General features: G+C 43.4%; 1 protein-coding gene across 1 annotated transcript in view; it reads right to left on the minus strand.

Moving 5' to 3' along the window:
- Window positions 1–19,470, minus strand: part of LOC147892700 (protein CANDIDATE G PROTEIN-COUPLED RECEPTOR 2-like) — a 37,508-nt gene extending 18,038 nt beyond the window's left edge. Inside the window, exons 1-2 of the mRNA XM_087387299.1 lie at window positions 19,037–19,470; window positions 15,058–15,249 (exon numbers count right to left, since the gene is read on the minus strand). Of these exons, the coding sequence (XP_087243425.1) occupies window positions 15,058–15,249; window positions 19,037–19,306 (462 nt within the window). The 5' untranslated portion in view covers window positions 19,307–19,470. The remainder of the gene's footprint in view (window positions 1–15,057; window positions 15,250–19,036) is intronic.
- Between the last annotated feature and the right edge of the window lie 7,989 nt (window positions 19,471–27,459).

Below are 27,459 nucleotides of genomic sequence, written 5' to 3' on the forward strand. Positions count from 1 at the left end.
AGATTCCATCCAAACCATTGAGTAAGCCATTGTGCTCGAAATCAAAGGAAATGATCTTGATAGTATGAAGGCACAGTACGCAGAGTCAGCAGAGTTTGGCACGTAGTTCCAGAGTTTGGCCATTACTCATTAGAGAACGGTTGGCTTTTCTATAAGAAAAGGTTATGTGTACTCAAAGACAAACGGCAATTGCTTCTTCATTATGCCCATGACGCCCTTACCGGTGGTCACAAAGGTATCAACGGGACTTTGGAGAAGTTAGAGCGCTATTTCTATTGGCCAAAGATGCAGAAGGACGTATACGGCAAAAGGTCAAGGCTTCCCACAAGAAAGCGGCAGGCTTACTTATGCCATTGCCAATCCCCGACGGTCCTTTCCAGGACATAGGTATGGATTTCGTGGGACCACTTCCAGCATCCGCAGGTATGCGTAATACTCAATGTCTTACTATTGTTTATCGCTTTAGTAAATATTGTATGCTCATTCCCTGCAAACAAACGGCTAGCGCTAAAGATGTAGCTCGTTTGTTTATCAAGTATTGGTATCCCACTGAAGGGTTGCCAAAGACCATAACATCCGACAGGGACTCCAAGTTTACGTCTAACTTTTGGCGAGCCTTGTTTGATAATTTTGGTACTAAGCTCCAGATGTCCAGCGCTTTCCATCCGCAATTGAACGGCGAGACGGAAAAGTATAATGGTATGGCATTTGATATCATATTGTCATGATGCTCAGGGAAAGTGGGAGTAGTTTCTTCCGCTTGTGCAGGCCATTCTAAACGATACCTATTCTTCGAGTATTGGTCGCACACCTTATCAAGCGACGTTTGGACGGCAATATACCTCACTCCTCACCCGGAAGGTGTCTCCATCTCTTCAAGCCAACAAAACCACCAAATCCATGGCAGAGATTACGGAGTCCGTGAAAAGCCGCATCGCCAAAGCTCAAGCATCGTATACACACCAAGCTAATAAATCCAGATGAGATGTCCAGTATAAAGAGGGTCAATGGGTGTATTTACGCATTGTCAACCAACGATTGAAGCAGGTGGGCAAGCGATGCCCTAAGTTGTCCTTCAGGAGCTTCGGACCATTCCCTATTATTCAAAAGATCAATGATATCTCAATGAAGTTACGCCTACCAGACAGTTGGACTATGCACAACGTGTTCCATGTAGCTTGGTTGAAGCCATATTTTGGACCTCCTCTTTCAGCGATTTCCAACGAGCAACAACCTGAAGTTCTTGATGAAGCCAAAATTTTGCAACCAGAACAGATCCTTCTTCATAAATTCAAGCATAGGTCAGGACACAAGATCCGTGAGTTTTACACCAAGTTTCGTGATCGAGGTACCCATGAAGCAGTGTGGTTGGACAAAGATTTTTTCCAGGAGTTTACCCAGATATTGGCGGACTACTTGGAAGCAATGAACCTACCACCATGTCACATGCACCCCTGCACTTGGGTGCAAGGTGACACACTGGCTACATCGACAAGTGCATTATAGTTCCCAGATAGGAGATTTTGTCGTATGCTCTAACCCCTTTGTGAGCCCTTGTCCAAGGACAGTCAGGCACAAGCTATCTAGGTCAGTCTCTCAACCTTAGGTCAAGTCAGTAAGTCAATTCTTCTTCACTAGTACCCACTGGAGAACAATAGGTTAAGTGTTTCCATCTTATAGTTTAGGTCTTAGCCTAGGTTAGGAGTCCCTTTAGGGTCCCCAAAGGCTGGACAGGTAAGCAGGGAACGCAGCCTGCAAAGGCTGCCCAAAAACTCCCCTGGCAAATGAGCCAAGGAGGGCTTTTTATAGGCTGGTTGTAGGCCAACCAGTCTGTAAAACAGACCGACTCAGTCCGCTGTTTACAGACTGGGTTGGTTGGCTCAGTCCAGCCCTATAAAAGGGCCCCTTGGCTGCCCTCTTTCCTCATTCAGTGCTCCTGCCTTCAGCTCTCCTACAAGCTCCACTCGAGCCTCCTTGTGCAGCCCCTGAGATCCTCAGTTCTGGCCCTGCTCTAGCCTCAGTCCCTTGGCCATCAGTTCAGCCTGATCTGAAGGTGTCCATGCAGCACAACAGTCGGAGGTTTGGACCAGCAAACGGAGAGAGGTTTGGACACTGTCTCCTCAGCTTTTCTCAGTTTTCTTTACAGGCTACACAGCCTACTTCTTAGCTCTAGTTTCTCAGTCACATCTCAGCTCTCTCTCAGTATCTATTACTCTCAGCTATCACTCTCTCACTCACACAGTAACCCTACATTTCCGGTAGACAGCACAAGCCTCTCCCTTGCCTTGCAGAAGCGTCCTACATCGTCAGTGTGGGCAGCATCAAGGTCTCGGTACTGGTCAGCGTTGCCTCTCAGGTCTTTGGGTCTGCTATACATGTGCATAATGAGCTCTTCAGAAGCGCGTTCCGTGCTCTCTCGAAAAGTGTTCTTTGTATTTCTCAGTTCTCCAAGTATAAATCAAATTCTCCCCTGATTGGGGGAGGGGGACCTCAGTGGGTACAGGGACCCAATCGGGTTGTCGACTCTACTCTCTCTCCAACTCATCTCCTTTCTCTCATACACACTCCAGATCTCATACACACCTCACCCCACCACTTGCACGTTGTTCACCAGAGGGGGAGTCAAGGACGCAACATTGAAACTGCACAATGACCGCGCTAAGGATCACGAGGGGCTATGCACTGAGTTTATCACATATGGGATCGACACGTTAGCCTCGATCCTAGCAAAGCTATTCAATGATGCTGTTTGCCTTGGCTTCCCCCGCACTTGGACACTCAACACCATCACCCCCATCCACAAGGTAGGGGATCCCATGGACCCGAGTAACTACAGGACTATCATGATTGGACATCTGATGTCCAAGATCTATGCAGCTGTATTGGATGCGTCGGTCAGCCTGTTCGCAGAGATGAGAGAGCTCAGAGCAGAGGGTCAAGCCAGTTTCAGGCGAGACCATGGGACTATGGATCACATACTCACACTCAGGAGTGTCATTGAGGAGGCCAGATCACAGAAGGAGAGGGTATATTGCTGCTTTGTTGATTTTCGCAAAGCCTTTGACACAGTACCTCGAGCTCGTCTCATCACATGCCTACAGACACTGGGATTTGATAAGGAGATCATCTGGGCAGTCATGGCACTTTATGAGAGTCTCAGGCCGAGTTCGGACAGGCGCAGGTTGGACAGATGAGATCTAGAGTACCATAGGGGTCAAACAGGGTTGTCCCTTATCACCAACCCTGTTTGGCCTCTACATCGATGAGCTTGAGACTTTCATGGGGGTGTTCGGAGGGACCGGTTGCTCACTTACCGGGATCATCATCAGGATTCTTCTTTATGCAGATGACGTGGCACTCTTGTCGTCCACACCCGAGGGGCTCTAGCGACACCTGGATGCACTGCAGGCTTTTTGTTTATCCCATGATTTGGAGGTCAACCTTGGCAAGACCAAGGTCATGATCTTTAACACCTCTCGAGCAAACATGCAATGGAAGCAGTTCACTTTCGGTGGGTCACCGGTTGAGATGGTATCCTCATACACTTACCTAGGGGTCATCTTCTCCGGCCCGATCTTCACGATGAGAGTAGGGGATACACCTCACTGGCCCGGCTAGAGAGACAATGCTTCCACTTCCACTTCCAGGACCCTCGGACCAAGGCTCTTCTCTTCGACTGCTTGGTCCGACCAGCCGGTATGTATGGCAGCCCTTGTTGGGGACCTAACATGTCAGAGATAGAGTAGACACGGGTGGAGCACCTGCAGATCCTCATGCTCTCACGGATGATCCGGGGGAAACCGTCTGTACCACATCACATCATTCAAACCGAGTTTGGTGCTTCTCCACTCCAGCTAGATGCAGCCTTTCAGACCATCACATATCTACACCGGGTTAGATCATATGGGGACTGCACATCAGGGAGACAGAGGTTGCCATGGTTGGCTCTCGATTCCTCCATGAGGTTGGTAGCAGAGGGAGACAAGCGATGCTAGTATGCACGGACTCACAGATGGTTTGTGAGACTAGGGTTTCACATCGATAGGATACCTCCTTTTCAGTACAGTTTAGATGCAACTCCAGTACTCCCACCCACCATCCCGATCGGGCCACACACCAACTAGGTCATTCGAGAGGATCTCCTGCAGCTACACATCTTTAGGACCTAGTTGGAGCCGAGGGAGCTTCCAGTGAAGCTGAGTTTCTAAAGAGATTACTGTCTTCGTATTTCGGAGGAGGGATTCATCACACCACTAGGGTCTGATAGATGATGTTCTTTACATGAAAGGGGCTGATCTGGTGCTCAGAAGAATTCCCTGGCATGAGGAAGTTTTTCATATCCTACAAGCTAATCATGAGGGAGTATGTGGAGGACATTTTGCTTTCAAAATCATGCTGAGGAAAATACTGACAGAAGGATATGTGTGGCCATCCCTCCAGAGAGACATAAGACATTGGTGTAGGTCATGCCTACAGTGTCAGCAGATAAGTAAGAGGATTTTATATCCAGAACTCAGAAATATCATGCTTGCTTTCTAATGGGGACTAGATGCCATCGGTCCTCTATCCATGACAGCCAGGGGAAATTGTTATATGCTGACAACTGTGGATTATTTGACGAGATGGGCTGAAGCACGAGCAGTACGGGCTGTCGATGCGAAATCTGTATGTAAATTTGTGTATGAGGATATTTGCTGTAGATTTGGTGTGCCACTGGAGTTGCTTCTGATAGAGGCCCAGGTTTCAGGAGTGAACTGATGGATTTATTATGTGGTAAGCTAAAGATTAAACACAGATATGCAAGTCCCTATTACCCTCAATGTAATTGGATGAATGAAAATTTTAATGGTGTGTGTACTAATATCATGGGAAAGATCATGAGAACCTATGAGAAGGAGTGGGATCTTGCTTTGCACTAGGCTTTACGGACTTACAGAGTTGTAGTAAAAGAAGGCACCCAGTTTTCACCATTTCATCTTGTTTACGGGAAAGAAGCTCTATTACCCTTGGAAGTAGAAATTCCTGCATTACAGATGTTAATGAAGATAAACGAGGATTCAAATTCTACTTTCCAGAACCGGTTATTGGATTTGCAGGAAGCACAACTAGATAGACAAAAGGCGGTGGAACATTATGCTTTAATTCAAGAGGAGAATCAGAAGAGAGCAAACAGGAAATTCAGGGATAAGAAAATCAAGGAGGGTGATCTAGTTTTGAGATACAACAGTAGTCTGGATTCTACCTTCAAGAAGAAATTTGTGACCAAATGGGATGGACGCCGTGTGACGAAGAAATTCAAAAATGGATCATATCAACTTGAGGATTTGGATGGTCGGCAGCATAAGAATAGAGTCAATGGCTTCAGACTAAAGAAATACTTTCATAGGATCATGAGTGTGGGCGGCTGTGGACCTACTGTGATAAAACCAGACAAGTCGGAAGACCTCATGGATGAGGATATCTTTGAAGAAATGCAAATCTTCTATACCTCTATCTGCAAGACATGAATGTCTGCAGACTTGGGGATGGGCAAAATGATAGGACAAAATCTGTATCAAGTTTTTGAGCACTGTAAATAGTTGTGGGTAGGCACGTAGTTGTACACATCTAGGGTAGGTGTGGGCTTTTGGCATTTGTGGATTTTTCTTTCACAAGCATGATGGATTGATGTATAGTTTTTTGAGATAATAAAGTATGTTTTGCAAGGACTTCATGGGAAATGATGAAATGCAATGTGGTTGTACCAGACTTCCAAAGCAAGGGTGTCTAGTGTGTGATCAAGTGAAATGTTTTTGGGGTCATGTAAAGTCAAGTCATGGAGGGTTTTTTTCCCTGAGTCAATGTGCACTTGCATGTTACAAAAATTTGATATGTTATGGTGTCCATGTCAAAGGGCTTTTCATGTGTGTGTACGGGGTTGCATGCAAGCTTTAATGTGCATGCTAATGTGTGTAGGAATTGTGTGACTAGAGGTCCAAAATGTGCATTTAATGTGATTTGGGGGAAATGTCTTGAGAGTGGTAAAATGTCACTGATGAGGTGGCAGATTAGGCTGAGGTGGCTGGACTAATTGAGAACGCATCCTGCTCATGCAAAGGTGGCTACGTGATGGATGAAGGGATGCTTCTCGACGACGAGCTGGCATGCTACGTGAAAGGAGGCTACTATATGATACGAGTTGGAGAGCTCTAGAAGGAGCACGCGCATTGCAACTGTGTGGATGAGGAGGAGCTCAGAAGAGCTGGAGGAGGTTGCAGGCCAGAAAGTTGCTGCTTGTGTGGAGGATTTGCGACGAAGGGAGGTTATGAGCAGCCGGGGAAGCTCAGACGACGGGTGTAGGAGGTTCTGAGAGCAGAAGGGCTACGAGATATGGGAGAGGCTGGAGTGCGATAAGGAGCAGACGGGGAACGATCAGGAAGGTTGGAGAGGCTCGCAATTGTTGATGGGAGGTCGTGCGTGAGCGGAAGGCTGAACAACCATCACAAGAAGGCCAACGTACGTGACGGGTTGTGAATTTTCGACTACAATAGCTTGGGATGTATGGGCTCCAAGTGCTCCGTGATCTCTGTGGCACGATTGGCGCTTACTGCAGTTCTCTAGGAGTCTTGGCTGTGCAGTTGATGGTGTGGGCTAAGAAGAGGATTCTGGGCGACGGATGAACATGAAGCATCGTGGGTTTCTTGGCTGTGAGAAGCATAGCTATCATGGAGGTTTTGGGCAGAATATCTTGAGTGACGGAAAGCATACAATACGGGAAATAGAAGAGGCTGAGGCTGTTGCTTGAGATGTCTTTCGTGTGGGCTTGTAGGTGGCTGGTTATGAGCTATTGCTTAGTAAAAGCTTGAGGCATAGCCGTGGTATCAGTTCTACTGACTAGAGGACTGTTGGCGACATGAAGCTATGAGTGTGGAGTACTCTACGAGCAAGAGAAAGATACAGACGCTGGATGTAGTTGTGTAAGAGCAGAGATGATTGATGCGATCTGCAAGCCAGTCCCTTTCACTCTTTGGTTGTTGACTGCAGATTTGGGGAGAGTTGTGGAAAGCTGGAGCTCGGTGTTTGAGAAGGAGATGCTGTGGAGCAGTTATGATCACGTCAAGAGTTATGAGCTATTGCTCTTGATGGAGGCTTACGAGTCTTGGCTGTGGGATCTTGATTGTGGGTTGAAGTCTTGAAAAGTCCCAAAGATAACCTTCATGTGGGTTGTGGGTTCGTAGTATTCTGAGGCTGACTGTTCTCTGAGTTGTTGAGGAAAGTTCAGTTCTAAAGTCTAGTTGGCTCAGGTTGTGTAGTCCTTTGGTTCTCTCTGAGTCTGTGTGATCTATGTTCAGTCAATTTTTTTGGGGGTTTGTCTCGGTGCCTATTACAAAGACACATACTCTGGAATCTGGTTCATAAGCTCATCATGTACAAGCCCACATTGCAGCTGATCCCTATGAAGTCTCAACTATCTGACGTGGTGAAGTACATAATTCTTGGTTGTCTTTCCATTTTTTCCTTATCAACGTGACAGAGACCCCGACCCGACGACCGCATCACGACACACGAGACATCGAGGGGACACACAGATCACTCTGGGGGACCTCCTGTCACCACAATGTAAATATCCTAAGTCAAAGTACAGTTGACCATTTATTTGATCATAATTAAAGAGTTTTATATGTGTTAATTATGGTCAAAGAGTTATTTTAATGGTCAAAGGATTGACTACGGTCAAAGATACTTGACTCTAGTCAAGTAAACCTGACTGCAGAATATGGCTTCAAACGAAGAAAAGGAGGCATTCTGTCATGAAGAATGTCGAGAAAAGCTTTAGAGAAGGCCCAAAATGGGGACGCCCAGGTCCAAGGAGCATGCCAACAGCAGGAAACACCAAGGGGGAAAGATCTATCGTGGAGAAAGCTTCACAAACGTCTTTAGCCAGCCAAGAAAGAGCTGCCAAAATCTGCCATCTTCTACAAAAGACCCCTCTAGTAGGGGAGAAGACCCAGAACAGCAGGGTAGACTGGGGAAGGGCTCCAAGACCTTCCAGGTGCTTCCAGATGGGACACACAAGCGCCACAAGTCAAGTAAAGAGCCCACACATGCTCACACACAGGACACATGGCAAATAGGGCGTGGGATTTTAATGCCCCTAGGGGGTCACTTTTAAAGTCATGACCCTAGTGCTTGGAACCAATGACCCTAGTATATAGGACCTCTAGTGGGTCAATTTTTAAAGCATGAATCTAATGAACTAAACCAATTACCTGAGGGAATAGGACCAAGTTAATAGCACTAGGAGTTGCACTTGTTGCACATTAAATCATAGGTACCCTTTGGACATTAACTAATGCCCCTAGCCTGGCACCCTTAGGCCAAATTCTGTGACAGTTAGTTTAATCACTTCGCCATCACGTCCCCATGACATACCCCCGTCTTGAAACAGCAAACAATCCTGTTTGCTGTCCCAAAATTACAGCAAATAGAAAAGGGCATCACAATAGGCATAAACAGCCCATAATCCATAGTAGTACATCATATGAAGTACAAAAATACAATGCACATACGGCACGACTGCAGATCCATCCATATGGTAGTGTATCAACTGTCTGGAGTGTCATGACCACTCATCACAGAAGTCTCACAGCAGAAACACTGTCAGCGTTAGTGCCTCGGGTGGAACCGTAGTGTCACCAAACGACCTCTAGATATCCTGTGAGCTTGTCTGCACTGTGGGAGCGGAGGTGCTACCCTCCCCATGAGCATCCGGTAATGCTCCAGACCTGTGCTCGACTGAACCGGAATGAGCCGCTACCGCAGTAGGCTTGAGACCAAATGCCTCAAGGTAGAGCTGCAAAACCTGTGGTGAATCTGCCAATTCATTCTCCTCCATCCAGATCACATCATTTGCAAGATAATTCTTGCACTTCACTTGATAGCGTCTGGAAACTCTACCATTAACCTTTCGATCCTTATGTGCCACAATCTGCTCAGGAATCAAGACTTCATCTTGCTCATCAACTTCAAGTTGCTCTTCACCTGGCATATCTTGTGGCACTTCTCCATGAAAAGGCTTCAACAAGCTAACATGGAAAGCATCATCAATCTCTTTTTCCAACTCTTCTATTTCAGCCCTATTCATCCTATAAGACGCTCTACATGGAGGAGAAGGTTCTTTATTATCTATCCATATTCCATAATGAATATATATCTACTCTCTATCCAATTCACAAATCCATACACCAATGTTGGGTGAATGGATAGCATTTACTCTTGGTTGAAGGTTCTATGTCCACAGTAGATTCCTGGGATGAGGAGGTAGAAGCCTCACCCTCCTCCTTGGATGCTTTGCCTTTCCCTTTTACAGAATTAGTCTTGGCAATTTTAGCTAATAGAGTAGGACATTATGCCATGGATGCCCTAGCTTATGTTTCTTACATCTGAAACATTTACCCTCCATAATCAGCCTTTTCTTCTCATCGTCAGTCATGGAAGGAAATGGTATCCATCCACGATGTGATTCGTTGTTAACATTCTATACAATAGCTTTCTCCTTTCCTTTGTTGAGGGGTTTACGAGGATTCAATTTCCTCTCAGCAATCTCAGCCAATTTAGTGAGGTCTTTAAGGGTGGTTGGGTTGAACATTTTGACCTCACACCTCACTTTCGGACTTGGGGCTTCTAAATACTTCTTTCTTCTATCATCCTCACCCTTCTCAAGGAACTCTAAAGAGAATTCCCAAAAGCTGGCTATAAATTCAGCGTTACTCTCATTATTGAATCACCTAAACCTTTCCCAATGGAAGGTCAATTCTTCTTCATGCATCGGAGGCATGAAAGTGGCCTTCAGCTACTCTATAAGCTTAGACCATTGAAGGCTCTTTTCCCGTTTGTAATAAGGACCACCACATCAAAGCATCCATCTGTAGATGCAGTGTGGCAAGAGCAAGCTTCTCGTGATCGGTCTTATCTTGATGGGCAAAATATAGCTCAAAATGGTGAATCCAATTAAGAATTTTATCCGCCTCTCTTGCTCCATCATATTTTGGGAATTCAATTCTCTCTCGGGATTGAAATTTGGCTCTCTTCGAGGGGGTACTTAAATCTTCATCCCCAAAATTCAGCACTCTCTTGGTCCCAAATTTTATCAGAATCGATTGTTCAATCATATTGCTTAGCTGAGAAACCAGCTGATCGACGAGAGACTCCTCTTTTCCTCTTGTACTTAGATTATAATCCAAGTTGATGTACGGGATTTTGAGCTAAAGACGTAAACTCAGCGCCTTGCTCTTGGATGGACTCGTTTCTCCTATCATTTCTAAAGGAGAACTCCCTATGAAGAGGTTCTTGAAGGAGAGACGAAGGTAATTCTATTTGTGGGTTATCATAGTCAAGATGTGTGTAGATCTCATCTAAACTATCCTCTTCAAGATAAGTGATGGTGTTCTCTCCCTATCCCCTTCTAGTAGTAAAGCAAAAAGGACAAGTTCATTATTAAATCTCCCTTCCCCTTCCATTCTTTCCTTTTAGTAATACAAGGAAGAAAATGACTTATTTTACAATAAAAATCAAGTGTTATAGAGTTGGTGGTACTTATCCGACTCTCGCTTCATTGGTGTTGAAGAACAATCTGAAATGAGCTCTTCTTTCTTCTCTTTTGGGCTCTTCTTCTTGTTTTTTTGCTATAAACTGGTACACTTGGTTTGGGCTACTTGTTTTGAGTGGATTGAAGCTCTAGACACCATTATAGAGAGTACTTGGTGGGTGGATCACCCCCTTAAAATCTTGTTTCAATACGGGGGGGTCTCTTTTCCTCATGGTTTAAGGGTTTAAAGAGTATATTCACACAGCGGGAAGGGGACTCACCCTGTTCCCCGTCCAAGAGCACAATTTTTAGAGAAAGCCCTCGCCTAGGACTTCTAAAATTCAGGGTTTGGAGGGAGGGCAAAAGAACAAAAATCCCAACCTCGAACACGCTTCCAATCCAAAACTCAGAAATCGAGGCTTGCACCCACTCTCAATTCAAAATAGAGGGACTTTACTTTCCATTCAAAACAGAGAGACTTCCTTGGTTCGTCCCTCACGGTTGTACAGAACTTCACGTCACGCATGCCGCCCGTACAAATCCCTGCGCTCCCTCGCCATTATGCGTGCAGTCCCTACCCGTGAGGCTACCTCCCGTCCCTCTCCCTGCCCTGCCTAGCTGTGTAGAGGTCCCGCACGAGCTATCGCTCTCATGTCTCTCTCTTCCTCTTCCCATCCCAGTCATGGATTGTCGTTGCTCTTATACCAAATGTGAAGAACCATATTTCTCAAAAAATGCAAATGTGTGCAATGCATGCACAATTTGAATGCCAATCGGCCCTCCAATGGGGAAAGAGAAGCCCTTGTGAAAGTACTTGTTTCTTTTTCATCCTACATGCAAGGTGGGAGAGAGATACCAGATAAATGCCAGGTGAGCACAGAGAATGCTACGTGAGATTCACAATGAAGGGTGATACCCTTTCATTAATGTCCCTTGACATCACTCAAGTTCCATCTTCCCATTTAGACCTACCCTTAGCATATGACCCATGCATCTACCATTCAATGCACCTTAATGCACCCTTCCCTTCCTATTGCCCCTAGGACCTAGACACGTGGGTGCACATATTTATTAATAGAATAAGTGTTACATGTCCAAATTTGATGTTGTCTGAAGCAATGGCTCCAGCTCGACTAGCCCTATCTACTCAGATGATTCACCGCGATAACAATTCGGTCAGTGTCCATCATAAATACAAATACATGTTACACCATTGGCGTACAATATATAATAATGTTCTAGTGTCTACTAATCACGGATTACTGATTTCTCTTGTCATGACATGGGAGACCTTGATCCTCCCCACACGGGAAGTGGACCTCAATATCATTAATCCTAACTTACAATGCAGGGCCTTATTATGCAAGGTGGTGGTTAGGGGGCTTTGCCAGGACATGAACCTTTGAAAGATTCATTGCATACCATCGTGTTCTCTCGTGTTCTCTTTCCACAAGTGCAGATTGGATGGATAGCACTCATGGATTTTAATTCCACAGGATCCTTCCGTCCCTCTCATGGCTGCTATCCTAAAATCTTGGGGCAGCTTAGGAGTATTCTTCGGAAAGTTCCCCCTTCCTCTCTGGACAAAATTGACAGGCAACCTGTCATGTGGAATGACAATATACTTGATCATGGCAAACCACTTGGTACTTCTCATTATATGCAATGATCTAGCTGGGAGAGAGGCCTTGATTTCTCATATGGACTCTTGGAAGGATTTCAAACACCTTCCAGGTGATCGTAAATTCCAATTAGTAAGTCACCTTAAAGAAAGTGCATGTTAAGAATCAACAAACAAAAGGTATGCATAGCGGAAGATTGATAGAATAGCCCAGGAGCTCACACAATGGTAGTGTGAGTGAAATCACAAACTTCCTTACTTAATGTGCTTCACATATATGTGCATATCAGCAAATAGACAATGCTCAAGAGAGATATAAGACCAACTAAATATTTCTGTCCAATGGACACAATACAACAAAGGGCCAAAGTCCCACCAAACCGTGGTCCTTTGTCCTCACCAAAAGATGCTGACTTAGAACATCCGAGACACTCCTAGATCCCTGAGTCCGCGTGCTCCCTAATGAGGGTATGTAGACCTTAGTCTCCATGTCTGATTCTCCGCACCTTGCTGCCCTGACTGTCAGTCAGCCTAGTTGTGCAGCCCTTCTTCCTGCTTTGTCGGCAGTACACAGCCCTCCTTAGTCCTCTTGGATGTAGGCCCCAAGTGTGCTGCTCCTGCTCCCAGAAGGGAGCCTTGAGTGGATGTATTATGAGGCCCAGAGGCCACCCTTTTATAGGGCAAGGGATGCCCCAAAATAACCAACCAGCAGGGCAATAATGGCCGACTGCTGTCTGTCCTCCAACCGACCCACCAGCCCCTTTTTATGGGGCTGTTGGGGCCCCTTTGTGGGCCCGTATGCTGGCCAGCCTCAGCCCTATTTAAGGGCAGGTGCCCTTTGCAGCCCCCTTGTTCCATGCAGGGCCCAGCCCGTGAACTGCATACCCCGCCATGTGGCAGCCCTGTTGTGCATGCCATAATCCTGCCCACAACCAGTCACCATCTTCTGGTCCCCTTGCAGGTGATAACCCTGCCCACATACCTCGCCAAATTGCACCTCTGCCTCGGGAGACCCTGCCCTGTTTTGCTGTAAGGTGCTGCCCATGTGGCAGCCCCCTCTCTCATTTTTCTCTGGGTAGATCCATGCTCTGCTCATTTAGGGGCTTCTGATGGGCAGGTGACCTTTCCAACAGTTCAAGGAAAATTGAGCAGATTGATGCAGCCATGCCCTTGGATTGGGATGATACAGATGACAGGCCTCACGATTGCTCTACTTGACTTGGGGCTTTTACGAGCTCAAGGATCCCGCTTCAAGTCATAGCGCTACAACAAGGTTCAAACAGGGATGCCTTGTTTTTAATGTTTACTTTGAGGGCAGGTTGTCCACGTTTAGAGATAAGGATACTCTTGTGCACATTGTTTTTTAGCCTGATAGGGTTCTAGATCATGTGGAGCAGTGTTTCTTGGCTTCATGGAGGATTTGACTCTATGGAAGTATCCCCATAAAGTATTTGCAGTGAACCCCGGGGAGTGGGAGTGGATTCACGTACCAAGAAAAGGGCTCCCTTTCTTTTCGCTACAAGGTCAATAATGCCAGGAGATTTCAGCTGAGTCTTAGTATGAACAGGAAAGGCTTTGTAAGTGGCTATCTTAGCAAAAGAAGGGGGTATATCATTGGGCATCTTTAATGGATCAAGACTCCAAGTTCACCAATGGCTTTTGGGGGGCCCTGTTTAACCACCTCAATACGCAGCTCAATTTTTTCAGCAACTTTCCTCCAATGTTAGATGACCAGACAAAGATCTATAATTAGCTTGCCTTCAACATACTAAAGTGCTATGGCATTGAAACGTGATCCAAATGGGAGAAATACCTTCCATTAGTATAGCGGATCCTTAAGGACACCTATTCCAGTGTGAGCAGCACTCCCTATAGAGCAGCATTTGGCAAGAAATTCAAGTTCCTCTTCACTAAGACTTCAGATAAGGTTGAAGCCGGAAGGATTTTCAAGAGCTATGAGCAGATCCTAGAGTCAATGAGCGACAAGATAGCCAAAGCACAAAACATCTACCAGACATAGGGATCTGAACCTTTCACATGGGAAATCTGGTCCATTCACTATTATCGGGGTCATGGATGAGGTAACCATGACGCTTTATTGCCAACAAGTGGACAATGAATCCAATGTTCCATGTGTCATGGCTAAATCCATGTGGTTGAGCCAGAGCACATTCGCTCCACAAGTTTAAGGGACCAGCAACCACCAGTGCTTGTACACAGTCACATTTAAGCATCAGCTCCTTGCAGCATTTAAGAAGGCCGTCAATCTTCCCTAATGTTGCCTTCAGTGGACGGGGATGTCATGGACATGCTTCAGCCCTGGCTAAATAGTTGGCAGCAGGAGCCTCTGACAAGTGGAGGGCTGCCAACAGCTCCAGCCAGCGAAGTACAGGTCAACATGGCAGCCACACAAGCTACCAAATCACATGGGACAAAAGAACAGCAGAACAGTATACAGGCTGCCAAGGGTCATGCAGGAGACATACAAGTCAGCCATCTGAATTGTAATACCTGCCAAAACTTCAAATAACGAACCCATGTGGCATGCAAAATCTGTCATCCTGAATTGTAATGCCCGGCTATGTTGGCTATCAACCTACTGGCCTAGGGCCAAGGTAATTTGGCTATCAACCTATTGGCCTAGGGCCAAGTTAATTTGACAACTATCCTTAAAGATTGGCATGCACAAAAGATTAACATCAGAAAAATGAATTGAGCAATGCACCTACCAATTTAAATAGAAATTTTGGTACTTGTTTATATTCACATGCCAGAGTACCTTTTGGAAATAAACCGTCTTGAAAAACAGCCTAATATTAATAATTGTAGATCCTCTAGTATAGATTGTTTAAATGGTTTTGTAAGTTACCTTTGCAAAAGTATCAATAATGGCAGCGAGACCAGCAAAAAGAAGAGTTCTTATGAGGGCATTCTGCCCACTAACAAGGTAACCTTGAGATAAGAAAACGACGACACTAACTTCCAACATGACCATTCCAAAGTTGACGACAAGAGACATTGCATTCCAAAAAACTTTCCCTCCATCTTCAGCTTGCCGTACCTGTTAAACACAAAAACATGACATTCAAGAGAAGAAGGAACATCTTCCTGGATAGACAACTAAGTATACCCTAACAGACGTGTTTCAATTGAGCAGATATAAATCTTGCATCATAGAGCCAAACTATTGTCACTTCTACAAACTTAAAACATGAGCCACAATTCATTGAACAAGATACTAAGCAATGCTTTTAAACACCTTTTTTATCTGTATTTTCCCCAATTGTTCAAAATTTTCTTAATTATCAATCTTTGAAAAAGTCATATCCTTGCCAACACTCAAGATGTATGGGCTTAGAAAATGCCCAGGCAGTGCACTACTAGAAAGAGTAACAAATGGCATGCATTCAAGAGGTAATATTAAAACCCCTACTGACATATGGGTCTTAAATTTCTTTCTCTTTATCAATTTGAATTTTGAGGATTAAAATTTAAGTTGAATCACGTAATTTTGAGGATTAAAAACACCTTCTGTATGTAAATTTCTGTGAACTTTTGGATTTAAAAATCCCTTCTATTGAACCCACATCGTATGGTTACATATTTTCAGGTGCTCCCCCTTTTTATGACAATTTTAAAGCTAGTCTCATTTTCAGACAGATTTCTTTTTTGAAGTGAGCCAAACTTTGCGATCATAAGAGCAATTCAAACAACAAAAACAGTACAGCCAAGATTAGAAATCATAGTAAAGTCGAATATATATCAGTTAGATTTATGCTTAGATACATCCAAAAAACATCTGGTGACATGAATAGAAGAAAAGGATGAAAACTCGCGAGGTAAAAAAAGCTCATTATCTCATTGTATCCCAGGGATAAGGTTGCTATAATAAACTACAAATATGTTTGGGGGTGTCTTTAAATCTATTGGGGAGTTACAGTTACAATGCTTACCAAAGTTAATTAAATAATGCAAACATACAAAATAACAGAGAGGATACATGAGAGAGAGAAAGTTTATTACATGACAGAAAGAAAGAAAGAGTTTATTAGGGTATTCAAAAGACCGTAGGGTCTATTGAAACTGAAAGAACCCTGATACAATGAGTTGAAGGGTGGAGACTCTAATCGGCATCATCACCCACAATGTATACAACATCATCAAATCATATCAGATCTATTACATGAGAGAATCTGGACCGTGGCCAAGGGGGGCCCAGCGATGAATGAGGCTGTGATGACGGGAAACCTGTGCTAGAGCACTGACAGTGATCTGTGTGTGCAACCCGTTGTGGTCTCCTAGCAGCCCTACATCTGACGAGCCACTGCAAACCCCGTCGGTCATGCCCCAATCTAGTGAACATGGAGGAAAGATCCCCTGGCAGATATGCATGACAAAAATATGGTGATGGCACTTCCAAAGCTTCACCCACATTCTTCTTTCTGCACACATTGCCTCAAGGGTAAGCAACACCGGAATCCTTTTCACATAGCAGAAGAGGAACACCACACCCTTGGCACTGGTAGACTCTGACTTGTGTGGGCACATGTCAAGAGATCCTTTGGTGGTTGTCTGTATTTTCTCACATTTATAGACGATTATAGCCAAAAGGTGTGGGTATATTTCCTAAAAGAGAACTCAAATACTTTTGGGAAGTTCAAAGAATGGCTAGCTGAGGTGAGTGGAAGAGCAGGCACCGATTGAAGACTCACACACTGATAGGATGAAGAGTATATGGATAAGGAAATCCAAGCATTCTGCAAGCAGAGGGGGATCAAGAGATAAATAATAGTTGCTCTCACCCCTCAACAAATTGGTGTGGTGGAGTGCAAGAACCAAGTCATTATGGAAATGGCAAGAAGTTCAATGGAGGCATATAACCTGGCAAGATGTATTGGGTTGAGGCCGTTGAATGTCAGATCGGTAGAGGTAAAATTCATCTCCTAACCAAAGTAGTGCCTTGCTTACAATTCTTAATGTATTTCCTAAGCATCATTAACCAAATAAATGATCTTGTTTAGATGTTAGAGCAATCTAGCAACCAAGGTCAATTTGATTACCAAGTAAATAAAGCAGGTGCTTGAGCAGCATAGCACGTTTGGTCACATTCAACATCCAGGTACAACTTGCATGGTAGCCCCAGATGCCGAGATACACCTTGGTATAATGAAAAAAAAGTGCATGGTCGTCAGCATCACCTTCGATCCTGGGACCACCAAGTCATCTTGGGAGAGCCATGGACAGCAGGCCACAAAAACACTAGTGACTGCCAAAGGCAAGGAGGACAATCCAGAGTTCTCAAGCTCCCTCACCACAGGCTCATGGTAGGTCTATTCAAAGCCAAGGAAAAAAGTGATATTTTACCACGAATGGCAGGAATTGATGGATGCCACATTGAAGCTGGACAGTAAATGGTGGTACCAACTAAAGAAAGCAGTATGGCTTCTCAGGTGACATCAAGCCACATCCGATGCCAGTAGCCACAAATAGTCCGTAGGAGGCTGCGTAGATCTGAGTAGCCCACAAGCCACTAAGTTTCAGCTTCAACAGAAGAAGGGGATATCACAGGCATCTATAGTCCATGAGCAACTGCGAAGGGCAAACATACGCTGGCAACCACAGCAGCACCCACAAGGTCTGCTTAATTCATAGGCAGGATGCCTAATGGGAGGGTAGGGAAGTGGCATCACCATGACTGGAATGACTGATTATCCTTTCAATATCCACAGATGTTGAGATGCTCTGATTTTAGATACATAGTTGGGATATCCTGCTCCAAGGTTACAGTGGGAAGGAGCCAGCTCTTTAAAGAGAGATGCCTCTCTAGGGCACCCTATATGGAGGTTTTTTGGCTATACTCATTCAAGGACACCCTGTAGCCCTGATGAACCTGGCCTTTTAGCAAAACCCAACATCGGCAGACTTTGGAGGTAAAGATACCTAGTAATCTGGTGTCTGAAGGGTGCAGTGGGAGGACCTATAGATGAAGTTAAGCTATCCCTTAATGACAAAGCTATACATTGAGTCACCGTTTAATGCCTGCTGGCATACGAACTCCATTGCCTTCTGTCACCTACATCATAAAGAGGTACCAAATCAGGCTATGACATACCGGTTGCAGGCAAGGAAACTAAGGGCAGGCTGAACATAATTCTGCAAAAGTTTTAAGTGGGGGGGGAGAGAGAGAGAGACAGAGACAGAGACAGAGAGGGCTAGCTTGTTGTTGAGGGTGGCTCACAGTCTTTTGCTTTGCCTTCAATTTTGGAGCTTCCCAGCAGGTCTGCCAAGTTTGGAAATGAATCAAGCATGCCCTGCGAGATGGTGTTTTCTTGCCTCAGTGGACTCACGCTGTGCTTGCGGACTGCTCTGGGATCACATGTAATAAAAATTCTGGTATATACTGTGTGGAGCAGAGATCTCTAACATATGGGCATCCAGAATGATGCCATTTCTTGAGCCTCCCAACCGAATATTGTCTCGCCCCAGTTTGCCTCAGGATACTGATCCTCCACTCCTTGCTGCCATAAAAGGCCAGGCCTTAGTTATAGTAGTGAACAGTTACAGCTGAAGTTCGTGTGTTCTACATGTAGTTTAGATATGCTAGGTGGATAGGTTTTTGCCAAGCTCGCATGCTTTCTAAATAGCCCTTCTTCTTGGGATCACAGAGTTGTTATGGCTGGATTAAATGTAATTTGTAATGTAAATCTATTAGATGAAATTATTCCTCCGATTCAAATAGAATTACCAAATTTTAGCAATTTTAAATACAAAACACCTTCAAACACACAAGAGCTCCACTACAAATGATTTGGCTTCTGGGTAAAGATTTCAGTGAACTTAAGTCCTACCTGAAGCACAAACCAAATGACGTTGAGGAAAGCTACTATCCAGAGAAATGTGTAGTAGGTGGCCATGATGTACGATCGACTATGAAAAAGTTTCCGGAGACTTCTCTTGGCTCGAAGCAACAAGAATGCGAGAAAAAGAGCCACTGGTAATGCTAGCAACACGTTGAACCACACAGCGTGATCCACATGAGACCTGACGAGGCTCCAACAATTGCCCGTCTGGGGATCTGGGGGTTCCACGGGGGGCATGATCGAGGAGTGGGCTTCCATGAAAATTGATCTTGGCAAAGCTTGAAGCGGAGCTCAAATTAAATTGCAAATTGCAGGATCTTGCATTACAATAAGCGATGCTGCTGCCAGCGACGAATGGGCTTGATGCCGTGCACGGAACTGAGTTTCGCAGTGATGGGCACTTTAGCAACAGACACGTGGCATCGTTAGAGCGCTTAAGGCCCATTAGAGATTAGAAATTATTAGAGATATTATAGAGATTAGAAATTATTAGAGAAGAGAAGAGAAGAGATTAGAGAAGGTCCCCCCTGAGGGAAAATGCCAACAATTGACATTTTTCCGCCACTCCCACGCGGTTCCCACTTCCCACCGACTTTCATGGAGCTTATCTTGGCATTCGACCGCCCCATTGGAGATGGAAATTTTGAGTTTCCCATCGGGCATTACTGTGCTACGTCCCTAACATTGGCTTTCACGCCAATAAGTGCATAGGCTTTACAATTGCACACGAGTCCCATACCTTGCAAGGAGGCAGCTAGCAGTGAGTGGGAACCTATGCTACCCAATGCTCCTTCACGCCTGAGCCCTCTCAACTTCGTCGCATTACCGTGCTAGATCCCTTGACATAGGCTTTCAAGCCAATAAGTGCATAGGCTTTACAGCTGCATACAAGTCTCATACCTTGCAGGGAGGCAACTAGGGTGCGGTAGGCCGCCTAAGGGGAATGAATTAAGAGAGTAATCTATAATACATTGATTATAAATTAACGATGAAGAAAGGATAACAGGCCGATGTTTGAAAAATACCTGACTATAAACTAAGCTGACAATAGCAGGCCTGACCAAATGGCGTATGTGTTTAAGCGGTCCCTTCTTGCGAACACCTCGGCACACAAATAGAAAAAGAAGAAATTAGAATATGCAAAAGCAAAAGAAAACACATAACTTGAAATGGAAAACATATATATATATATATATATATATAGATAACCACACATAGTGTGGGCGGGGAGGTGGTGCGCTTCCTTCCCCAAACAGTTATAATCTGAGGGAACGGGCCCTTCCCCGTGCGTTGAGGTTGTAATTACCGAGAATATTAGTGTAAAGATTGAGTATCGCAAATATGTAAGAGAATGATATATTACCTAAATTTCAATGAGTATATCTGTATTCCAACTCGAGCATCGACCATATTCTTGTCATGATTTCTTCCGTCATTTGTCGTGGAAATCATGTCTCTACCTCTGAAGCGGTTTCTCGATGTGAGTGATGTTGGAGAGAGAGGCCGGGAGAGCCAACATCAACTAGACAATCCAAAGAGTTGAAGTTTGTGAAATATATAGATTTAGAGGCCTTCAAAAGCACTCATGCCTTCCATCAAGAGCTTTTCATCCAAAAGCAGACTTTTCATTAAGTGTTGTAGGCCTTCAGATCAAAATAAAATCCAAGGCTTATATTAGGACATGTGTCTCAAGGAGAGACCAAGAAACCCAAAATTCCCCATAGGCTGCCTACCGTAACTAGCAATCAGTGGGAACCCATGCTCCCCAATGCTCATTCACACTTGAACCCGCTCAACTTCGTGGCATTTCCGCTCAAGCAGGAACATACTCTGACACAACTACTAATGGACCCTTTAGGTGGGGATCCCACAAGGGCCCTACCCATTGGAGGACTTGTGTCATGTACCTTCATATATCGTGTGATGTCCTAATAGACATAAGTGTATGCTATGGAATGGTCCATCTTGTACACATAGCGTGTTTTGAAAACAAAGTTTTTATTGGGTCTGTTGCTTCACACGTGGTCTAAGTGTGACCATTAGTTTACTCTTGTGAATTTTTGCCCATGTCTATGTTAAAGTCACCTACTATTATTGCTTAGGAGTTTGTATCAATTGTGTTTATGAGTATGTTTTAAAGGTGAGAACATATTGTACCTTAGAGATGGTGGCTTATACACACACACACACACACACACACACACACACACACACATATATATATAATGGACAGTCTTTGTTCATCTATAGTTGTTCGATGGTTGTGATTTCTATCCCTTGTCCTATGTACGAATTAACATTGTTTGTTTGGTAAGTCTTTTTTTAATAGCATGCACTGTCCAGAGTGAGTAATTTTCAACCACATCAAACCCAGCCGTAATGTATTAATGGGGGTTTTGTGTTCTTGTTTCTTGTAGGCATACAATATTGGAATCCATCAATTCGGTTGTTTGGTCAATGTCCAAGATGTATTTTGAGAGCGATCTTGTGTTCAAGGATGTAACTAGCAATTTGTACCTTCCCTTCTTTTGAAATGGAATTGGGCCAATGTTGTCGAGTTTCTTTTTAATTGAACCTATTCATTTCATTCTTCACATCAACCTCAACTTGGAAATTATTGTTTTGAACACGTTCCAACAAGTCACTACATTTTCAATTTCTTTGACCCATGACAAAGCCATGCGCACACACTCCTTTCGGGGAAAATGCAAGCCTTTGTGCTCGATGTATTGTTCTTGTTGTTGCTGGTTGAATAGGAAATTTTCATCTAGTAAGAATGCTTTGTTTTTAATGGTCCTATCTGCACCTCTTTTGAAATTCTAAACATGGGTATCCATTCTGATTTAATGTATTCTTTATAAGCATTGACTTTATCTTTTGGCTTAAAATCCAATTTCTTTTAAAGGGAAAAGTATCTAAACTATGTATTTTCCCATGTGGTTTGATGTTGTCATGAAAATTCCATGAGCCCCATTGACCAATCCATCTTGTTGGTTGATATTCTCTGAACATAACTCCACTAGCATACTTTCTTTTATTTCAATTTTTGTGTGTAGGCCACATGTCTTTTTTGATCATCTAGTATTTTTCCCTTGTTGTATATTGTCTGAGAGAAGTGATCAATTATTCTACGAACACGTGATTTCATCCCGTGCAAAATTGCATGACATAGTCATTGTGCTTATTCATTTGAGTTTGGATAGTACAGGTGTGACCAAGTGGCATGGAATGAAAGCACATTTCGTTTATGTAGTCTATTTCGTGACTTGAGTGAGTGCATTTTCTAAAAGAGAAATGAATGTATGGTTGCTTTGACGCATGGTTGATTTGAGTTCATAACATCTTGTCTTTGGGTGCTAGTATGTGTCAGCAAGACTCTATAGTTCATTGTCATTCACTTTGTAAACCCTAGGAGTCTTTGATTGGTTTTGCTTGGTAGAAGTCTCCACATGCAATGACATCTACATTCCCAAAGAAATGCTCATGGTTTCTTTTTAACAGTACGCATCTTCAAGTTAGCAAAGTTCAATGCCCTTTTTCCCACCAAGGAGATTTCATGAAAAACAATTAGTTGCACTTGTGAATGTAGGCTGGATAGTGTGTCTAACTTGTCTTTTGAGAGTGATGTTAGGTTCTTGGTATGTGTGGGTAAGTGCAATGCTGAGTGGATTGTGGTATAATCAATATTGAATGATCCTTTTCCTGAGTATGCTAACATTAGAACTTTAGGCAAGTTGCAGTCCACGTTTGGTAGAATGTGATTGTAATGACGTAGCAAACCCTGGACTATTAGAAGTAGCAAATATGTTTTTCCTATTCCAACCCCTTCAGTCAAAAATAAATGTATTTTGCAAATATGTGCGTTTTCAGAGCACGATGTTGTCAAACAATTCATGTTGTTCTTTGTTCAATGACTACAGCCTGTGGAAGTATCCATTGTTGTCCATGAGCACTGGTTTCTTTACGAGTATTAGGAACTAGTCATTCCTTGTGGTTTTTGATAGTTCAAGCCTATCGAATCTAATGTCATATAAATTTTCACTTTGCAATCCATTATCTGAGGGTAAATAATCCTTTTCCTCATAATTGTTTTCAACATTGTTATAGAAGTTGTCCATGTCTTCTTCATGATGGCAATCGTAGTTGTATTTTCTTCTATTCTCGTCTATCATAGCCTCTCTTGCATAGTAAGCATTTCTCCAACTCCCATGGATTTGTAGTTCTTTGTTCTCATCTTTTGAGAAAGGGTATTATAGGAGAACTTGTTCACAATAGTAATTGTCAGGGTCCTTGAACTTGTTGAACTTTACGAATCTCAAAATATGTGGTTTATTTCTTTTCTTGGAGTTGTCATTGGTGTGGTTGTATTTTGATGCGAATGTAGCAAAGCAAATGTTATCCATGTTGTGCCTTCTAATCTACTTGTCGATTATAGTGTCACATGAAATGTTGGTGGAGTTATTGTCGAGTGCAAGTAGTTTGTCTCTACATCTATTGTTGTATTCCAAACCCCTCTTGCTGTCTTCCTTCCCAGAGAAACAAAAACTTCCACTCGCTGAGGAAATGCTCTCAGCTCCAAGCGTAGCGGGTGGATATAGATGGAAGGGAACGTTCCAGAATCAAGGCTCTTTTATGTTTCTCATTTGTGTTGATAAATTGGAAATCTCTTGTTTATCTATGCAATGGCAACAATAGATTATGAATGCTACAAGCTACGTGCTCATTTGTTGAGCATGCAGGAATGCATTCCCCACCTTGTGGAGCCTTTCTTGTGTGGGATTGTTCTCTTATGCATGTTCTCATTATGTCATCATTGTTTGTGTAATTATGTTATCCATTTTCGTGATATATGATGTACAATATGAAAGCAGTGTATGAGTCCATAATAAATTGTATGTCCGTGTTAGATTGCCATAAGAAGCCTATTTTCTTGTTGAAGGCGTTTGTGAAGATATCTTTAGATTGACGCTTGAGAAATAATGTTGGTTTTGTTTTCAATGAAAGTATATATGTTTGCAAGTAAATTTTTAGAAACTGCACCCATTCACTAAATGAAAGGCTTGTTATTATTTCGAAGTCGCAAAGTTCTTCTTGAACTTTATTGTATACTTCTTTATATTTTTTTCTTTCCTTACCCTCGAGAGGAGCAAGAATCATTGTTCCATGCAATGAAACCCCTCTTGGCACATGAAAAAGCATTGAAAAAAGTAGGAGGAACAAATTGGCACATCATAGCAAAGACCACTTTGTGTAGCTTCTCTTTATAGTCAGACAATGTACGAAGGTTCTCGAAGTCCTTGTACCCTATTTAGATTTTAGTATTTGTTCAATGTTAACATTGTTTTTAACATCTTTTGCACACAACGATTTGTATTGTAGCATACCTGTTCTCAAACACGCCAAGATAGATTGCATTACTTGATGTATTAGGACTTTAATAGACTTGAAAAACAAATTTGCAATATTGTGACCAAATTTCAAAGATTTGTGCATTATTTCCTATTTCACTATATCTAAATATGTTAGTCTAGTATTGCCAAACAGTTTTGGAGAGCCAAAGTATAGTGTTGAAAATTCCAATTCTTCACTATGCACGTATTTGAAAACACCTATAGGCTTCTTGTTTTCAGAAGGGGCCACATAAATAGCTTGAGTTTCAAAGTCTATCACTTGCTCTGTGCTTATCAAGTTATGTATTAATGAGTCAGTCTCAATTTCCTTTTCAAGTTCAAGGTTGTTGCTGCTATTATTTCCTTCTTGAAAATAATTAATTTCTAGGGGTCTTGTTGCCAGTATATATTTGTACCACTCATTATTTATAGTCACTTTGTTAGCTGTGTACAATAGTGTATCCACCAGTATGTTTAATGCTTTCATAAGAGTGTATGTACAAACCTTTCCAATTGCAAAAGTTGATTTAATTTTCTTCTTAACCCAACAATTATTGAGTGGTCATCGTCTATGAAGTGTGGCAATATATGTTGTATTTTGCTTGTATCTGCTAATGCGTTGATGATGCTTCTAGTCATGCCTAGCTTCCCATTAAAGTCGTTTCCCTGATTTGTGTGAAAACAAGTCTAGGTGCTACCAAGCATTCCTTGATGTCATAAGCATATAAATGGGAAAGAGTAGAGCAATCAATGATATGTGTGTTGTGTAAAGTATTTAGGCAAAATGTTTTCTTTGATTCCTTTCTTGCATTCATGGAAGACTCTATGGTGTTTTTTGGTGAATGCAATGCTCAGGTTTTCTCTTTTGCTTTGCTAACCATTTAAATGTTTTCTTTGTAACATAGATGCTTTGTTTCTTAAAAGCCATTCTTTTGCATGAAAGGAAATCATATGAATCTGTTTCTTTAATTTCTTTATATATTTTTTCACATACTGTGAGGACTTCTAAAAATTTCCATGTACTTGTCATATCTAGCATTGTCATCAATAGTAATCCTTTCCTTTTACTTCCTTTGAAGGATTGTCTTTGTGGATCTAAAGTCTGTACTTGTCATGGATTGCTTGTGCCATGTGCTGCATTTGCACCCTTTTTTATTTTTAACACCTTGTGCTTGATGCTCAAAAGAGATATATTGTGCAAAGGGTAGGTGTTGAGATATGGTGCCATGAGCACATAATTAGAGGCTAAGGTATGGTATAGGAATGTATTAAAGTAGCCACCCTAGGATGTGGACTACATGATGTGGAGATATGGATCGAGGATATCCACAAGGAGAGATGTGGATCAGAGGATCCCACAATTGTTGAGTATTCTAAAGCCTCTCTCTATATAAGAAGCCTATCATGTATTGTTGAATAGAGAAATACACATACACTCAAGATTCTATTTATGAGTCCAGGATAATCTATCTTAGAACCTAATGGCTCCATAGATCCTAAGGCACGCATGTGTTATCATGGTATCAGAGCCAATGGTGCTCACAAGCCCTTGCATGTTGTCAAGGCAATAAGCCCTCCACATGTGAGGCATCCTCCATCTCCACTTTGTGAGTTTGAGAGATTGTGAGAGATCTTTGAGTGAGAGAGTTCCTTCTTGGTTTCTTGATGTTTTTGTGAAGGAGAGTTCTTGAAATTTTTGTGTTCCCATTGTGAGAGAGAAAGAGTGTGTTGAGTCTCCAAAGAGACATGTTCATAGAGAACTTGGAAAAGAGAGCTTTGTGAGCCTATCTACATCTACTTCAACGTAGCCAAGCAATTGGCGCAACAAACGTCTCTAGCTTATCTACAACGCTACAATCAAGCAAAGTAGCTTCTCTACACCACAGCCCAATAAACAACACCGGCTACAGACCCTACAGTAGGCCTCTCTACAAGGCTCCTCCATCAACGAGTAGGTGGCTCTTCTTAGCTCTTATTTATCAACACGAGCCTTCACGAGCATCTCAGCCATCAACCTCTCAACAGCGCTCTCTCCCATAGAGCCTCGCAGGTCTAAAGTGACTCCTTATAACCAACTCCTACTTCTCCAAATGGGCCTTCAAGCTTCCAAATGGGCAAAAGCAAGCGCCTCTCCAACAACTCTCCTATGACAGCCTACACAAATTTCCATGGCTTCTCTATCCCAGCTTCCACGAGCTCTAAGCCTCACACAATGAATGGACTACAGCACCGACCCTCTAGCAGCTCTCCGTCTCCGTGCTCAGCCCAGCTCAATGCACATGTTAACTCTAATCTCCAATGGCTGGACTCCCCGCAACGCAATACCCCACTCAACTACTTAGACGCCTCTCAAGAGGCTTCTCTCTTTGATAACACCCGGGCTTAGCGACTTAGCTAGCTACATGCACACGGGCTCCAAGGGCTCCTGCACCTAGACGACCTTCTTCAAAGACTCACGACCACCAAGCTTGCAGCAATGCTCACGACCACCGAGCTTGGACCAAGTCTGTGAGACTGCTAGCCCCTACGATAGACGGTAGACATCATGCAGGATTCCTTTCCATCGCCATGAACAGACCTCCTCTCACAAATTCTCCTGTTCATTGTCACTCCATGTGGCCATATAGCATCTAACCAGGGTTAGGTGAAGTTAACCCATGGTTCTCCCCGCAACGCAATACCCCACTCAACTACTTAGACGCCTCTCAAGAGGCTTCTCTCTTTGATAACACCCGGGCTTAGCGACTTAGCTAGCTACATGCACACGGGCTCCAAGGGCTCCTGCACCTAGACGACCTTCTTCAAAGACTCACGACCACCAAGCTTGCAGCAATGCTCACGACCACCGAGCTTGGACCAAGTCTGTGAGACTGCTAGCCCCTACGATAGACGGTAGACATCATGCAGGATTCCTCTCCATCGCCATGAACAGACCTCCTCTCACAAATTCTCCTGTTCATTGTCACTCCATGTGGCCATATAGCATCTAACCAGGGTTAGGTGAAGTTAACCCATGGTTCA

The sequence above is a fragment of the Dipteris shenzhenensis genome, chromosome 16 (assembly GCF_047967505.1).
Source record: "Dipteris shenzhenensis isolate YYH24624 ecotype China chromosome 16, Dip_SZ_1.0, whole genome shotgun sequence".
Taxonomy (NCBI): Eukaryota; Viridiplantae; Streptophyta; class Polypodiopsida; order Gleicheniales; family Dipteridaceae; genus Dipteris; species Dipteris shenzhenensis.